The 18,109-nt window shown below is 38.5% G+C and overlaps 2 protein-coding genes across 4 annotated transcripts in view; one reads left to right on the plus strand and one right to left on the minus strand.

The window, feature by feature from the left end:
• Positions 1–587: 587 nt before the first annotated feature.
• On the minus strand, positions 588–5,979 carry SAXO2 (stabilizer of axonemal microtubules 2). The gene is made up of 4 exons (XM_085233782.1): positions 5,825–5,979; positions 3,810–3,989; positions 2,949–3,151; positions 588–1,960 (listed from the first exon to the last, which is right to left on the minus strand). Exons 1-4 carry the CDS (start codon positions 5,863–5,865, stop codon positions 978–980), a joined length of 1,407 nt encoding a protein of 468 aa, XP_085089908.1. The 5' UTR covers positions 5,866–5,979; the 3' UTR covers positions 588–977.
• EFL1 (elongation factor like GTPase 1) overlaps positions 5,855–18,109 on the plus strand; it is a 55,010-nt gene continuing 42,755 nt past the window's right edge. Inside the window, exons 1-12 of one of the 3 annotated variants that reach the window (XM_010717458.4) lie at positions 5,855–6,008; positions 6,245–6,347; positions 6,646–6,713; positions 6,874–6,958; positions 7,395–7,528; positions 8,067–8,204; positions 9,053–9,267; positions 10,611–10,734; positions 11,421–11,497; positions 11,611–11,747; positions 12,652–12,774; positions 14,241–14,340. In XM_010717458.4, the coding sequence (XP_010715760.1) occupies positions 6,257–6,347; positions 6,646–6,713; positions 6,874–6,958; positions 7,395–7,528; positions 8,067–8,204; positions 9,053–9,267; positions 10,611–10,734; positions 11,421–11,497; positions 11,611–11,747; positions 12,652–12,774; positions 14,241–14,340 (1,292 nt within the window). In that variant the 5' untranslated portion in view covers positions 5,855–6,008; positions 6,245–6,256. Of the gene's footprint in view, positions 6,009–6,048; positions 6,348–6,645; positions 6,714–6,873; positions 6,959–7,394; positions 7,529–8,066; positions 8,205–9,052; positions 9,268–10,610; positions 10,735–11,420; positions 11,498–11,610; positions 11,748–12,651; positions 12,775–14,240; positions 14,341–18,109 lie in introns of those variants that run through there. The other 2 variants (XM_085233770.1, XM_085233771.1) reach the window with 2 other exon arrangements.

Below are 18,109 nucleotides of genomic sequence, written 5' to 3' on the forward strand. Positions count from 1 at the left end.
GCACTATTTTTTTTTTACTCCATGTACACTTTTTTTTCTGCCCTTTTTCTCTTCAGATTGCCTCCGCAATGAGCTTTGGCAATGATAAAAGGCTGTTTAGCTTAGGTATCAGCAGAATCCAAAATTGCTGTGAGTTGGCACTAACTTTTTGAGACTTATTCACTTTTCTTTCTCACTATTTGCATTTTTAAGTTGAATAACAATCATCTGCGAAATCTTGTTGAGAAATTCAGTTTGCACAACAGCTTAAAAAATGACTGATGTGGGAAGGAGACAGTGTGTCAAAGTGTATCCAAAGCTTTTATCTGGAAAATTAGGAAAAGGAGTCTAATGGCCCGCTTTGAGTCGCTGATTTCAAGTATATGTACAGAAAGAGCAAGGTTAGTTCTTGTTAATCACTGTCAGAAATTACAGTGGGACATTTAGATTCAGAATTGGATGTAGGAGAAGCAATCATGACAAAACAAAACCCATTTTTTTAAAGGAATATCTAGAAATGCCCAACATAACTTGGCCAACAAACTATAAAGAAAAATAAAGCTCTTATCAGATCACTCAACGTATTGATGAGATGAAGAACTGGGATATCATGTTATTATTCAACATTTTATTTGATTATTCTGAAAAGCAAACTACTATTTAAAAAATGCAACTACAATGATTTGACTTGCAGAAAATCATTAAAAAATGGGAAAGTAGGTTTGAGAGAGAATGGAATGAAATCTGGGAAGTCAAGGAACCTGGAATTCCACAATCAAGAAAGACTTGATTCCATGTAAGATTACTCCTACAAAAAACAGACAAATCTCCAGAAGTATTTCGATAATCTTTTGGTTTGACTTGATTTTCCTTCAGCTATCAGTCTAAATGCTTTTCAAATCAAAATCTGCATTATTTAGGTTGTTTTGATGTAGTTTGAAGAAAGAAAAAACTGGTAGCATTCCAGGTATTTCACTAGGATGCTTGCGATGTAAGTATTATGACACAACAGCTACTTCCTTTGGAACATGATTGCTATTTAACTCAGAAAACTCTGGAATGAGCTGGCGGAAGAACTTATGACCATGAGAATCTGTGTTTACATAGATATAACCTGGAGGGGATGTGTAATTTGCTGGGCAGATTTCTTGTTTCTTTGGAGTATATTCTGTGCGATACATAGTTTCATCCTGAAAATGAGCCGAATTAGGAAGAACGACGCGCACAGGTTTGAAACTTTGGGCTGGAACGATGTGATGTGGTATGTAATGAGATTTGAATGTAGTTAAATCATAGAATTTTCCTGTGGGTTTTGGAATTTCCTGTTGTTTCTTAATAATTTCTCGCCGGGAGCTGGCCCAAGCCTTAAAGTCTTCCTTCATAGTAGTATTCCCTTGGAAAGGGGCACTGGTTCTTCTTGCATTAGAAATCGGCCTTATAGGGATAGCAGGAGAAATCTCATGTTTAACATAATGAAGGTGGCTTGTGGAGTTAAAGTCCATGTTACCCTGGGGAGGAATGTACTCTTTTGATTTGCGTGCCTCAGGCAAGGAGACCAGCCAGGGCTGAAAACGATCCTGGAATTCAGTGACCCCACTAAAATGATCACTGGATTGGACTTTTGCATTTTCAGGCTTGCAGCTTCTTGCAAGTGGCCCAGGTAGCCCTTTAAAATCATTCCGGTGAGTTGTGAGATCTTCAAAAGGTTGGCTGCTTGGCTTGTACTCTTCTTTTGATTTTACAAACTTTGGTTCCAGATGATGAGCAACATAAGAAATGCGATGACTTGTAGTGCTATCAAAAGGCACATCTGAAAGTCTGGGCACACACAGGGGTTTGAAACTTTGTCTAGGATTCAGTTCCCTAGGAACAAAGTCATCTTGAAAAGTAGTAGGATTTCCAAATTTCTCTGTAGGTGGGTGGTAGACATGATCCACTTTAACAGCTTCCCTTCTTTGAACTTCCCATGACCTATAGTCATCTATAAGGCAAAAACAGAACTTCACCATGTAAGTGTTTTCTTAGGAACATTCCTTTGAAATTAAGACAACTTCTGGTACTAAGCCTTGCAAACTAAAGAAAATGGGTGTGAGTTAGAATAATGTTATCTCTGTGATGTGACAAACCTGTCTTCTATCAACACTGTGACAAAAACAGGAAAAAAAAATGTACTTGATGCCTTATTTTGACTATTACCTCAAAAAAAAAAAAAAAAGTGTTATGTAAACAAAGTAAGTTTTCTCCACCAACTGTTCTAACTTCCTGTTTTAATGGCTGTATTGGTTTGTACCGGTTTGTTGTTATCTCTTGCTGTGTCTTTTTGACAACAGTGGTCCTGACAGCCAAGAGTATCTTGATTTTTATTTATTTATTTATTTTGATTGCTGGTTGGCAGCTCTGGTAGATCATATCTCATCTTTTATTTTTACATGCTTTCAACTGGGCTCTGGCTGCATTACATGTAACAAATTGAGTTACACATTGTATGTAAAAACTTTTATGCCTTTATAACGTATGTCAAGGTCACTCGCCAGAATGATGTTTGTACTGAGTCTATTAACATAATTTTTGTCAAGACAGATTATTAATAGGATAATACGCAAGCTATATAACAGGAGAAGGAAATCTGAAATCTTTTGACCTGTGGAAAAAAATTGTGCTATCACAGTTGAAACTGTCTGAAAGATACATTGTGAATTTAATGATGGCAAACTTATGTCTAACTAATGTGTGTCAGAGTCTCCTTCTAGCCAAAAAATCCCAGAGATAGCTTTCCTTTTAGAACTTGTAAATGTCAGCTCTAAACAGCCGGAGGGCTGAACATCTTAAAGCATTATCACCTTCTATTATTATGCCCTACTCTCTGGCCCAAACTAAGAAATCCAGTTTCACATCTCTAATATAGAAAACTCAGGAAATTACCTTTGTCTTTGGCTACTGTTCTTTCTAAAGATGGCATTTGTTATTACCTTGATAGGTCGGTATGGTATCCAATTTTCCTCCTGTAATGTGTTTTCTCTCTAAAGGTCTTACTAATGTCACCGGTTGTATTTCATGAGCATAATAATCGTTCTTGTATGTGGTTCCAAGTTCTAGCTCTCCAGTCTTTGGTTTATATTCTTCTTGTACCCGAAACGGTCGTTTCACAATATCGTATGGTAAATAATCAGATCTGAATTGAGGAAGAGGAAAATACCGGTTAAAATATCTTTTGCTGATGAAGTCACCCTTGTCTCCATTATAAATTGTTTTTCCCATTGTGTGGAAAAATAACTTACAATGTTTGCTCTGAAAAAATGGATCAGTCAATACCCAGATTAAAAATATTTTTTAAAATATTTGAGAGTAGAATTGTAAAACTATAGTTTTACAGAGAAATAATACATAAAGCAGGAACAGAGCAAAAATCCAACTACCACAGGTAGCAACATTTACCTCTTGCATGAAGAGAGTGGAATATGAAGAGAGAGAGCATTTCACTGTGGGTCTCATGGTCATTTTCATACAAGCACAATACAAAAAAATGGGTATTATATATAGGTGTATAAACAGTACGTGCAATACACGACTTTGCAGAAGAGTTTGAACTTTCTGCGTACGGTTCTTTGGCTTTTTTGTAAACATGCTTTATTATGTTTTATCATCTCTTTGGGGTAACTGTAAATCTACAATCTAAACTTTCCTTTTACATATGCTGAAGGAGTGAGGGGTGCAATGATTGAAAATTGCAATACGAAGCTCAGTGTTCCCCTCCCTTCAAAGAGAAAATATGAGAAATATTATAAAGTAATAGTAAGTGATAGTAAAATACACTGCTTTAAAATGCTTACTTAAATGTTGTAATTCCTTCCATTTTCCCACGATGTGCTTGGTACTCTTGTTTTGGCTTAAGGCTCCGGGCAGGAGAGATGTTGCTATACTTGGGGTATTTTTCCACATATTCTGTTGTGAGGCACAGCTGTTGTCCGTTATCATAAATCCTTGTGGGCCTATGAGGGCAACGATGGCGCCTGGGCAAAATACATCAGATGAGATCGCTTTGAGAAGATTCTTTTAAGGGGAAATACCATTTGTTATCTACTGGGAATTAATAACAAATGAGGAAGATGGTTCGATGTCACTAGATTGTGTTTAAAGAGTTTTTTTTTTCTGAGCACAAAATATTGTGCTAATGGAACAGACACAAAGAGTGCAAGAGACTGCAAAAGTCTTAAAGGCTTGAGCTGAAGAGGAGAGAACTTCTGAGAGCTGTTAAAATAGCGAAATGCAGTGTTGGATCTGAGAAGTATTGTATATTTTGTAAACTGATCTTTGAGCATGCTGAGCACTTCTAGTGGTTTTTGGCATTAAAATTGTTTGCTGTTTTTGAAAAAAGATCACTTAATAAGCACAGGAAGCGATTCAGCCCAAGGAAAAGGAATCTGAATAGATTCTTAAAAATATTTAACAATTATTTGTTTCTAAAAGGGCTCAAGACTTCAATCTTTAAGTATGAATAATAACACTCAGATTCAGCTCTTAGTGAGTGGATTATGTATGTTATAATGTGAGGGGAAAAAATGTCATTCTGGAATTTTGAGGGCTCTCCACTTCTGTCTAAAGAGAGAGCTGAATTTAGTTCTGTCTTTCCTCCATTGTATTTGTAGTTTGTGGTTTTTTTTCTTCTGTGAATAAATTCCAGCTAGGAAAGATTGTTTCCTTCTGCTTTGATATTTGAATGAAACAGTACTTATATTTGAAGAAAACTTAATGGAGTTAACCACCTAATATTTTGTAGGAGTTTCCTTCATCTCGAAATCTCTAAGAAGTGTGTGCATATCCAAGTAACAGTGCCAAGTGACCAGGCTGCCCTGAAAACAAACTCTATAGCTACACCGAAGTAAACAGTGTGCTGCCTAACCCAACAACAGCTTGAGTTACACAGTATAAAAACTTCAGTGATGTTTATTTAAAACCATATGTTTTGTGTGTGTTTTATTCAATTGTTCTGTGACTCTGTGAATATAACTGTAGGTGTTGAAGGAGACCTCTGGAGCTCATCAAGTTCAATGCCTGCTGAAGCAGTTCCCTGCAGTAGGTTACATAGGAGAGCATCCATACAGGTCTTTTATGTATGTCTCCATAGAAGGAGGCTCCACCACCTCTCTGGGCAGCCTGTTCCAGTGCTTCATCACTCTCATAGAAAAGAAGTTTTTCCTTATGTTTGTACAAAACTTCTTGTGCTCCAGTTTTTGCTCATTGCCCCTTGTTCTATCACTGCACAGTACTAAAAACAGCCCAACCTCATCCCCTCTTCAGATATTTATAAACAGTGATGAGAATCTCCTCTTAGCCTTCTCCAGGTCTCTCAGCCTTTCTCGCAGGGCGATGCTCCAGGCCCTCAGTAACTTTTGTGTCCCTCAGCTGGATTCCTTTTAGGTGATCGCTCTCCTTTCGGACCGGGGAGCCCAGAGCTGCGCACAGCACCGCAGCTGCGCCCCTGGGGCAGAGCACAGGACCAAAAGGACCGCCTTCCTTGCCCCGCTGGCCACGCTCATTTTGATGCTCCCCAGGGCACACTGCTGGTCGTGGCACCGGGAATCTCAGGTCTTTTTTTCTCACAGCTCCTTTCTGCATTGAACTCAGTATTTGTGCAGACTCCAAGAGCGGCACTGAAGGCGGCTCAAAAGACTGCCACTTCCCTATTTTAAACGCAAGCAAATTCATTTAAGAGGAGCGAATCCACTCAGGAGCTTAAACGCAAGTACATCAGTTCCTATTTACTGAGAAGATCGCTTAACAGAAAGGAAGCCAAGCGCGGGCGCGGCGGAACGTCCCGTTTCCCGCCCCTCAGCGAGGCTCTTACCCGCAGGTGCAGATCTCGCACAGGCACCGCGGCCGCCCCATGCTCCGCTCCGACTGAGGCGGCGCTCCGTCGCGCGGCAACGGCGGCGGCGTCCCCGCGATCGGCCTCGGCCGGCCGCCGTCCGACGTCACGGCCAGGCGGAGGAGGAGCCGGCTCGGGCTTCCGGGTGCGGAGCGTGGTCGTGGTGAGTGCGTCTCCTCGGCGGGGCCGTCGCCCCGCGGAGGGAGCTGGGGGTGAGCTGTGGGGGCCGGGGGTCCGAAAGGAAATGGACGGAAGCGTCGCCGCTCCGTGCGAGCGGTGTCCGAGCCCGCGGCGCCGCGCCTGAGCCGCGCGCTTAGGGGCCGCTGCCGGCGCGGTTACGTAACGAGCGCAGCGCCGATCGTCGCGCGGTGCCCGGCTGAGCGCTGCCCTCTGTCGCAGGACTAAGCAGCCATGGTCCTTACCAGCGTGGGGAAGATGATGGGACTCCAGCAAAAGGCTGCTGGCATCAGGAACATCTGTGTGCTGGCGCACGTGGATCATGGTGAGCGGTGCGGCGGCTCAGCGCCTCGTTCTGATGAGCGGGCTGTGTGCCGATACGCGTTGGTTTTGTCTCGGTACGGATAAATAACTTCTAAATAACCTGTCATAGCTGAAACTGAACGTTCTGTGGTGGTGAATGTTGGCATAAATGGAATGCGTGCATGATTAGAACCGTAGAATTCCTTCCAGCTCCAATGATTTTCTGGTTCTGTTCTGAGCTAGTGTCGCAGCGTTTGTGATGCTGCCACATCGTTTTCTGTTCTCTGTATTTAAACTTAGTAATTTGTGTTTCCTTTCAGGCAAAACCACACTGGCGGATTGCCTGATATCCAGCAATGGGATAATCTCCAGCCGCTTAGCAGGAAAGGTAGAGTTACCAGCTCATCTGTAACAAAACTGTAGTGATGAAGGGAAGCCCCCGTCCTAGTCTTGTCAATCCTTATCTTAGTGCAGTTACACTCTTTAGCATTTGATAACTTGTGAAGATAATTCCCTGTATTTATATCCTCTTCTATTTTTGCCCTCAGTTGCGATACCTGGACAGCAGGGAAGATGAGCAGGTCCGAGGGATAACGATGAAATCCAGTGCGATTTCATTGCACTTTGAGAAAGGTAAGTTGTTGATGCCAGCAAATACAAAATTGATTGGATTTTTTTCCCCCCTTCTTTCTGTTGTCACTGTTGAGATCTTTTTCTATGTAGACTGTATGTTTCTGTGTTAGCCGTGATTCTGCAAAGTCTTGGGCGTGTATCCAAATGTTAACCAAGGTACTAAAGACAAACAGTACCTTTAGACTTCCCTGATAATGATGGGATGGTGCAGGGATAAAGTTACTTCATCTTAAATGTTATGAGTTAAATTGCCTCTTGTATAAGCCACTGGATGCTATGCTGCTGGCAGTTTTCTGTGCCTGTTTAAGTTTTTCTTGAGCTTAATGGTTGCTGCAAATTTTGTCCTTGGAAATCACTACTAGCTTAGTAGTATAACAACCTGGCCAAATTACATGTTTATGGAAACTGTTCTGAAATATTTATTGTTTGATCCTAGGTGGTCAGGAGTATCTGATTAATTTAATAGACTCCCCAGGGCATGTGGATTTTTCCTCAGAAGTATCTACTGCTGTCCGACTCTGTGATGGTTGCATCATAGTGGTGGATGCTGTTGAAGGCGTCTGTCCACAGGTGAAATAAAAAGCATATTAGAGAAAGAGAACAGTGTAGAATGAGTAAGCAAATAAAAATTGTTTGTATGTCTGAATATAGTATGTGGAAATAAAAGATAAGCTGGCTTAAGGAGTTCTGGACAGTTGTAATGAATGATCAAGTACTCAAGGTCTGAAAGAGTGCAATTTTATTTCTTGGTTTTGCTGAAAAATTGAGTAAAGCTGTTGAGTGGGTGTAGTGGTGTAGGGTTGAAAAACTATGTGTAATATTTCTGGTAATAGAATATTTGTGTGGAGAAGAAGTCAATGTCTGAAGCAAATTATTTAATATTGTGTGCTTTTAGAGTATTGAAAATGGAAGAATTATGCAAAATAATGATTTTGGTTTTTTTTTAAAATGATTTTTAGAGGAGTATGGGTTAGTTTGGTGGGCTTTTTAGCTGTAAAAATATTTTCTGTAGAATTCTGTAATAACTACCCCTATGGAACATTTCTATCTCTTGTGGTATCAAGCTTTCTGTAATGGGTTTTCTTTTAAACTGTTTTTTTCTTAATAGACTCAAGCAGTTCTACGGCAGGCATGGCTAGAAAATATTCGTCCAGTATTGGTGATAAATAAAATTGATCGCTTGATTGTGGAGCTGAAATTAACCCCTCAGGAGGCATACATGCACCTTAAGAATATTTTAGAACAGGTATTCTTGCTTTAGTGTCATGTTCACACAGCAGACTTGGTTGTGACTTCCCCCCCGCCTTGTTTCCATTCTTGAATTGAGAGAGATTGTGGTTTTCAGTGGCTTATAACTGTAACAAAACCAATTTTCCTTACATTGTGGAACCGAGTGCTGGGACTTCTTGTCTCAACTGAAAAGAAAATGAATCAATGTTATAAGGCTCATTCTGAGTGTCTTTGGTGGAGAAAAGAGACTGAAATGTCACTGGACAAGGCATCGTGGAAATCTCTTTGCTTTTAGAAATAACATGCTGTATGTCTTGCCCTGATAAACTGCCTAAACTCCTTTGAGGCCAGACAAATATCTTTAGACTGTTACTGATAATGATAAATATATGCCAGAATGAAATTAACTCTTCTTGGGTTGTAAGGTAAATTGCCTTCAGACTCTTTTCAGAGCTCCTTTTTCAACAGTTATCTGCATGGTTTCCCTTTGCCCTCTGTTGTTTGTTGGCAGTAATGAGTTTATATTTCATCATTCCTTCTTCTGAGAAACACTGGGTGATGTACAATATTCTAAAGCTGATTTAATCCTGACATGACTGAATGAATCAGAAAACCTACTCTAAGCTGAAATGTTAGTCTGTCAAACTCCCATTGTCTTCAGATTGACAGGGTTAGATACACGAGGCCTGTGTTTTAGATTGCAGAATGAATCATAAGTGCACAAAGTTGTTAAAAAAAAAACAAAACAAAAACAACAACAAAAAAAATCTATGTATTTTGGAGGGTGGGGGGAATTGTGTTTTAATTACAAGTGCTGTGAAGGAGTGTACAGATCTTTGGGTATTTTTGCCTGCCCTTTCGTAGATAAATGCAGTCACTGGATCACTCTTTACCTCAAAAGTCTTAGAAGAAAGAGCTGAAAAAGAAGCCGAAAGTGAAAGTAGTTCTGACACAGCAGCTGGAGATCAAATTTATGACTGGAGTGCTGGATTGGAAGATACTGATGATTCCCACCTCTATTTTTCTCCAGACCATGGAAATGTGGTTTTTGCCAGTGCAATTGATGGCTGGGGTTTTGGGTGGGTATGAAGTTTAATTTATTGCCTTTTTTTTTTTTATATGTGTTTGCTGCAGGTAACCTCAAGTTTGAAGTTGGGTTCCTACTTCTGATTCTTCTTTCCCTGTGATATATTAGGACAGATAAAATGTTGCATATATTAACACTACACAGCTGGAAACACTATGACTGAAATAAAAGTAAGAATATGAGGATAGAACAGTTTCACAAAATTAGCAGGGTGACTGATCTGAGTATGTGATAAGTTCTGTTTTTGCAGTCCTCAGTAACCAGTTTTGAAGCACAGCATGCTATGTAAGGATGATACACGCTCTGTTCTGACTGGCCACAAGGTGGAGTCCTCAGCTTTGGCGCGTGTCTGTAATTAAAGAGATTCACCTGGTAATTTAGTACATTTCTTGGATATTGTAAAACCATAAAATAAACTCTGGCATTCTTAAGCCAAGCTCAGGCTTTAATTTGGATTTCATTATTTGGTATGGTTTTAGTCTTAACTTGAGCTCTTATCACTGCAGTGAAGAAAACTGAAAAAAACTCTTCAAAACTTTTGCATCTTGGTGTATCGTTGCCTGACAACATACCTAGAATGGTAATATTAAACCCAGGTCACCTTTCAACTTCTCAGGACTGAGGTGCTAGTTTTTATTTGCATATATTTCCTTTTACATGCTTCCAGAACAAACGTAAGCTGCAAATTACCCAGTATCTGCATGTAGTTCTAATCCATTTTCACATCTACTAAGGAAAGCATTCATATTCTGACTTAAGGCTTTAATAAGTTTACAGTGGTTGTATCCCATCAGTATTAAAATTTGTGTTGTTTTATGGGTTAGATATGTTGTTATTTGGAACATTGCTTTAATAAGTACCTAAAATAGATTATAAAATAATTGCCATCATTGGATAGCTAAAGTATGTCTAGAAAAAATACTTGATTTTTAATTCTAACCGTTCTGGTCACAGTTAAATGTATAACAGTACCTTTTCTATTGGATAAGTTAGAGGGATGTGACTTTAAATACTGAAAACTTTTGTATTGTATTTGATATTTTTTCTCAAGGGGTCATACAAGTGTTTGTTTAGTTAAAACAAGTTCAGCCTTCAAGCTGACTTAAAATAAAACAAAAACATACAAATACTGCTGGCATTTTTGAGCTGTTGCCATTGAATTTTTTTGTAGGTGTAAATGTGAAAAAACAGGAGCTAATGTGAAGGCAAGCTAGGGGAAAGAAAAAGGGAGCAGAACAAGGTCATGAGATTTGTGTAAGCTGTCACTTGCTTAGGCTGACAAGCACATGTAAAGATTGTTACACTTTAATCAAGATGCATTTTCTTTGCTTTCAGCATTGAGCATTTTGCAAAACTGTACAGCCAAAAGATTGGAATCAAGCCTGCAGTGCTGCTGAAGACGTTATGGGGAGATTATTATCTAAATACAAAAGCAAAGAAGATAATGAAAGGTGATCAGGTAGGCAGATTGCCAGAATATTACCTGGGAGTTATTTAGTGTTTTTTTTTTTTTTTTTTTTTTTTCAGCTTTAGAGATTCAGGATACAGTAAAACACAGAAGACGAGTGCAAGACTGGTAGTGTAGGAACTGGTTCCTACAACCAGTGTAGTGAATGGGCCTCTGTCATCTGAACTGAAGCGTGCTTCTGCAGCTCCTGATTTAGGATTCCCATGTTTAACTGAGGATTTAGGATTTTAGAGAGTTTTAGCCATACTGAGATGTAAATTGTAATTGAATGCTGTGCTTGAAACACGAGCATGAGAACTGTACTTTTGTGGGCATTGTTTCTACCACTCAGAGGGCAGGAATTTCCCTATTTTTATCTAATGACTTTTTTTTTCTCAGTAGGTGAGGATTAAAAGAAGATAACCATGCTCAAGGTGGATGTATTCTATGTTTATCAAGCTCTTTCTCTGAAATTGAAACCCTTATTCTGCGTTTTAAAATTCCATGTTAGTTTAGTGATTTATGCCATTTCTTAGACAAGAGTTGATCTTGTGTAGGAACAGGAGATGGGGGGTTGATTTTGAATAAAGATTTTACATACTACTTACAAAAATGCTTAATTAATGTGGAGCCTTAAGCCTACTGGAAAAGTGTGGAAGTGCTGATAATTAGCTGCATGTCTCTTCATGTTCTACCAGTCAAAAGGAAAGAAGCCCTTGTTCGTGCAGTTGGTGTTGGACAACATATGGAGTCTATATGAAGCTGTTATGAAAAGGTGAGAAGAAACCTGTAAAGCTTTCACAGAATCCCTTTCCGGTGGTGTTTTGAACTATTCTAGCAAGGAATGCATGTTAGATATTACTGACACGGCTTGTGTTTTCCTTACAGAGATAAAGAAAAAATTGAGAAGATCGTTACCTCATTGGGCTTGAAAATTGGTCCCCGGGAGTCACGGCATGCAGACCCCAAAGTTCACCTTAATGCCATTTGTAGTCAGTGGCTCCCTATATCTGATGCAGTCCTTTGTATCCTTCAGGAAGATGCAGCTTTTTGTTCTATTGGCGATTCATAGACTTGAAAGAGTGCACTCTAATTCTGTAATGACTTGGCTCATTTGATGCTAGTGGTAATGGTACTTTGCCAGTGCTGGTTTTTTTATTTATGTTTTCTGTGATGCCTCCTCCTTAGGAATATCTGCTTTCTACATTTCCCTTCCATAATAGTTTCTGTTCTGACATTGTTTTTCAAGATGTTAGGAGTGTTGGAAATAAAGGCCAAAGTAATGATGGCTTGATTTGAAAACAGACTAACAAAAGTACATGAGATGATAATGAAGTAAAAGACAGTGCGGAGAAGGCAGTTTGTATTGCATACTTTCTCATAATAACTAAAAGTACTGATGAAGAAGCTGTGAGTAATCACAGGAAGACATTTATATTATTGTGATAGTGGGGAACGAGCGTTCACTACAACGCTTATCAAAGGCAGAGCTCTGTGATTACCACCAAGAAGGAAGAAGTTAATAAATTTATAGCATGATTGAGATTTTACTTCTTGAACGTTCTTCTGTTAGACAGAATGTTTTTAATATCTTAATAACTGTATATGCAAACATGTTCATTTACAGGCACTTATTAGTCAGTAGATATGTACGAATTAATGCTTTACAAATACTAGCTCTATAAATTATCAATTGTGCAGTTCCTAGCTTCCCAGTTGCATACAGAGTGGGCCATCTTTACTTAGCTCTCTGCTCTGCATGTGGGCAAATGTCTGAAATGGTTGCTGATTAGAGTGTGCTGTGAGAGACGGATTGGATCTTTCTGTTGTGGATGGCAGTTAGTGCATGATAGTGTTGATTTAAAGAAGCAGAGACTGAAAGCATTTGTCTTCCAGAAGGTTCTTTATATCCTTAGCAATATGCTTTAGCTATGGTGTGTAGTAAACTTCCCAGTCCCCTTGACATCACTGCGGAGAGAGTGGAAAAGCTGATGTGTGTTGGAGCTAAAACCTTTGATTCTTTACCACCAGAAACCCAGGAACTGAAAAGCGGTAGGTGTTCAGCCATTGCAGGAGCACAGCTTTACTTCAATCTTGATTATTTTGTTTGTCTTTGGATTGAAGATGCATGGTAACCTCTATTTAGATGTATATAATTATTTCACATGTAGTTTTGTTGATGTTTATCTGTGATGTGTCATAGTATTGTCTTATTTTTACACCTGATATTTTTCCTCATGACTTTTAGACAACTCAAGCTGCAAGTAACAAAGTCTAAGACTCAAACTCTGGATTTTGGGAAGTTACAAGGCTAGTACTTGTATTTATAGCTAAACATTGAAACTCATTGTGTAGTTCAGTTCAGCTCAGTGCAGAGGAGGCTGAGGGGAGTCCTCATGGCAGCTCACAGCTCCTCACAGGGAGCAGAGGGGCAGTGCTGATCTCTGCTCTCTGGTGACAGCATGGAGGTGGGTCACGTGGGAGTTAGCATGCTTGAACTAGGAGCAGTTGAAACAATCTCTGAACTCTGGGAGTGTAATAAAAGGTGTTTTACAGAGAAACAGTGTTTTACAGCGAGCTTCATTGAATCCAGAGGGATGAGATGTCACATGTCCTCTTGGGATGAGATGTCAAGTCAAGAGATTGCTAGGAATTGTTCCTTGATGTGAGGAAACTGATGCTTTCTTCCTTCTCTGAAGTACAGTGAATGTGTTCTCAGGACAATGTAGAGGATCATATTAGTGTAAGTCAGTTGGAAGAAAGTTGCCTCTGTAAACTTGGGTTTTATTGCTGTTAAATGTGAAAATAGGGTACTTCACATTATAGTAAGTTTTTTCTTAATTCTAAATTGTAAAGTGCTTATGACTGCAATATTTTCATACGTAGAAGATAAAAGATAAAGATAAAACAGAGCATTAGAATACAATTTATTTTCTATGTTGTTAAGTCTTAAAAATATTGTTTGCTTTGATTGTGATAATGAGCTCCAAGTTTGACGAGGGAAAAAGTATTTCCTAAGTATTGAATGCGTTAACACTTGAGGTAGATCCATTCTTGCAGCTGAGCTGTTGGAATTTCATGAAGCCACGAGTGTCTAGATGCTTGCAGGACTTTTGCCTTTGATCTGTAAGGAGGAATAATACAGTGAGGTACTGGATTAATAGTTCAGTCTAAATATTAAGCTACTCCCAGTCTTTTCATTTTGATCTTAGCCAGTCTATGAACACAATTTTAAGTATTATAACAATATGTTTATCTGGAGTATGCGTACTTTGTGCTTTATTATGAAGGGTCTATTTTTCTATGCTTTTACTTGTTTTATTGTGAAACAAACTTGAAGATTGAGGTAGAGTTATCAAATGAGAAAGCCAGAGAAATGTATATTTTTTTCTGTTTGTCACTACCATGTTACTCATTGAAATGGAGAAACAGTAATTCCTGTAACAGTCATGGAAAGCTACAATGTTGTCCATAAGTTGGGGAAAAAAATACTTCAAATAACCTTTATGTTTGTTCAGCTTTTCTGAAATGCAGTAGTGAAGGAACGGCCCCAGTGATTGTTTTTGTTTCCAAAATGTTTGCTGTTGATGCAAAGGCATTGCCACACAATAAACCAAGGTAAGGAGATGGATCATGTCATTTCTAGTCTACGTTAATATCTTCTGGGATTAATTATGTTTTTATGATCTTAAAGCTAAAAGTATTGCCTCTTATAGCTAAGTAACACAGAATATTAAGCTTTCTTGGACTGTTGAATGTGCATAAGATGATACTCTTGCTGTAATAACCCTTGAAGATTTTTCCATTATTTCATTCACTGCCCAGACTGCAATCTTTTCTGTCACAGTTATCTAAAATCTTCCACCAAAAATTCTTTCCTGCATTAAGTTTGACTTCAGGGTAAAAAAACGAGTGCATTACACTTGTGGATTGACAAGACACTAGATGGTGCTGTTTTGCTTCGAGTTCTCCATTGTGATGCTGAGTGTGATCAGGCATCAGTGCAGCATTGCGCTGCTATTCCTGCTTTGTCTGCTTTCCTTCATAGGTACTCGATTACAGAAGAGTTATTTTTCATTCCAGATACACTGAGGCTACCACTTTCTCAATATTCTGCCAGTGATAGCCATTCTTTTATTGGTTGAGAGAATCTAGATTGTTTGACATGATGCAACACAGAGGCAGCGGTAGCTTTTAAATATACCAGACACAGAAAGTATTTGGCACGTTTTCAGGATTTTAGTTGCAGCAACAACAATGAAATGAGCTACTACAGGTCCTGTTTTGTGATTTCAAGCAGAAGACCATGTGTGAGAGATTGTGACTTTCCCAGGACAAATGGATAGCTCTTAATATTTTCATTCTACATAGTTTGCATACTTCTACATGACCACTCATGGATAAACTCTGCTTCCCTGTCTCTTCCAATATTCATCTTGCATCTTTCTTGTTTGCCTTTTTTTGAAATTTTCTTTAGTCGTGCACCCTCAGGAATTCTGACTGTCATTGATCTGGGTTGGAAAACATCAAATTGTTTACTGAGTTGAGTGGAAGATTACATCTGAGTGATAGTTCAAATATTGCAGAGCTCAGCCAAAAATTGTAACAAAATGTAGGTAAATGTGTCTAGACTAAATCACTGAAAAGTGGGTTTTCTGAGGTAATATTGCAGCAGAGTGAGAACTGGCTTAGAGTTCTTTCTGAGGAATTTGTAGGATACCAGCTCTGACTGGAGGCAGTGACCTTTCCCTCCCTTTATTTAGGAAATTGAACACCATGATGTTCTTGATAGCTTTTCTGAACGGTTTTTCTTGACGTCTTTAATTATTCAATTAGTTACTGGTTGTCTATATTAAAGTGAAATCTCCTGACTTTACTTTTGAAGTAACCAGTTATTATCCTCACTACTTAATTTTGCTGATTAAGTAACAGTGGGGAGTTTGTTTTGAAGTGATAGTTGGATCCCATTATTTTGAAAACTAGTAATGTAGCTAAACGTGTGTTTCAATGTTTTAATGGTTAAGATTATAGATAAGCAGTTCTGGAAGAATTCAGAAAATGAGTTTATTTCTAAAAAAAGAAGGAAAAACTGCGAAAATATTTTCAGTGCAACAAAATACCAATGTTTTAAAATTATATAATTGTGTCACGTGGTCCCTCAATATGCTTTGAAATATATTGGCCAATATGTGCTATTTACAGTGGCGCAGCAAAGACTGTGATGGCTGTGCTGACATGCAGTGTTGGAACCAGGAGGATCAAATAAGGCTCCATGAGGATCCTCCTTAAGGATGTGTGAACAGAGGGAGCTGCGTGCTTAACGTATGTAGGCAAAGAGTGTGTTATAGCTGTGGTTTCATATTTGCTAATGTAAAAACATGTATGCATTGTTTCAATTTCATGTTGACTTTCAAGGGCCCTTTCTGTTCTTGTGTGTTCTGATGTTTAACTGCAGGACCTATCTGCTAGGCTGTTTGCATCCTCTTGAATGGGGGGTATTTCTAAATGTGTTAAAGCATATAAAGAAATAGATACTTTTCTATAGAGTGCATTGTGTTCTTTGTTGGTTTTTTCTTTGTTTTGTTTTGGGAGGCTTATGCTGTTGTGCTTCCAGAGGTAACAAGCAGATCCATGCTTCTGCTGTCTTTTCCTTTCCTTTGCACGGTGTTACTGTGTAATGTTACCTTTTTGTAGTTTTCTTTGTAGCTGCAAATTGACTTTGTTTTATAGCGTTTTTTTTTTATAGTTTGTCTTATTTCTTCCACCTGCTTGTAATACTTTTTAATCGCAGCCTGGGAAAAGAGAGAGGCTCTTCTATGTCCAGGGCATTCAGTAAGTGATAAAGAAGGTTGTTTTAATTAAAAATCCATCTTCCTCTGAGACTGCTGCTGGCAACTAATATCATCTAGAAGGTGACTTTAAAAATCAATAGTTTCTATACTAAAATTGCTGTTTCTTTTTTTTTTCTTTTCTTTTTTTCTTTTTCTTTTGCTGTTTAAATAACAAGATTTGCCAGATGTTATAATACTAGAATAAGTAGAAAATGAATTTGTGGAATTTGTGGTCAGGTTTCAACTGTTTGGCAGCTTATGTTTATCTCGCTTTGGGAACACTTGGAATTTGACTTCTTGTACCACTGTGACACTGAGTTTTTTGTCAGTGTTTTAAGAAATAAGAATTGTGCAAGCATGCTTTGTCTTCCAGTTTCTTCTGGCTGAACTTGTGAAATTATTTGCTAATTCCAGTGAATTGAGACAGAGGTGGAGATGTTGAAGATATTAAGTTCAGTAAACTTGTGAAAATTGCTGGTCCCTTGGTTGGGTGGAGTAGGCAAACAAATTAAGAGACCCTAAAACAGTGCAGTATGGTCTGCTTCACCTTAGATATTTAAAATATCTAAAACCAAAATTAATGGGAAATAGGACCGGATTGGCTTCTCTGGATCTCCTTGCTTCATATCACAATTATCTGTGATAGCTGTACTTATTTATTGTTACATATTCAACTTCTACTTCTAAATGGTAGTAAAGAAAGGCCTGCTGACCTAATAACCTGGTATTTCATGAGTGCAGAAGGGATATAAAACCTATAACATCCTTGGCATTTTCCTGAAGATAGGATTGAAGGATAGTGCATTCTCCTCAGTCAGCTGGAAATCAGAGTTTGTCTTTTTTGTGTCACTTTGAGATCAGCCCTTTCTTATACAACTCTGCATGAAATTATTATAATAGTTCTTTTCCCGTGTTTGCATGTCTTAAACCAACAGACTGTAGTGTACTTTGTCTCCTTTCTAATGTTTCCTAAATACTTTATTGCAGAAAACATGCAAATCCAGTGATTTTTGCCTGACTTCAACTGAAAACGCTTTACGTTGTCTTGATAAGTAGGTAACAGTCATAAAAATTCATGCTCTTTAAGGAATTACTGTTTCCTTTTAGGTAGTTAAAGACAGTATGATTTTCAGTGACTTCAGTTTGAGCTGAATCCATCGTTTTCCGTTTGCATTAAACAGAAATTTGTATTAAATTGCAGTTGGTGCATTAGAAATGAATATGCCCTGAGTCATTCAAACAGCTTGTCGGATTTACAGGTTTACAACTGGAGATGGCACCCAGTTATGTCATTGCCAGAGTCATATATGCTTTTCAAAATGCTGAAATAAATGTCACTGTAACAGTGTACATTTGAATCCAGAATACACTTGAATTTTTGGAACTGATTTAAGAGCTGGTATGTGAAAATCTGGACACAATTTAGTATGTGTATTTGTGAGCCTGGGAGAGAAAAGCATAAAGCATTCTGAAGGAGTTCTGTTTCAAGTTTCTTCTCTCTTCGTCGTGCACTTAATATGCCAGGTACATCAAAGGTTGCTGTATCAGTCAGGGCA

The sequence above is a fragment of the Meleagris gallopavo genome, chromosome 12 (genome assembly GCF_905368555.1).
Source record: "Meleagris gallopavo chromosome 12, MGAL_WU_HG_1.1, whole genome shotgun sequence".
Taxonomy (NCBI): Eukaryota; Metazoa; Chordata; class Aves; order Galliformes; family Phasianidae; genus Meleagris; species Meleagris gallopavo.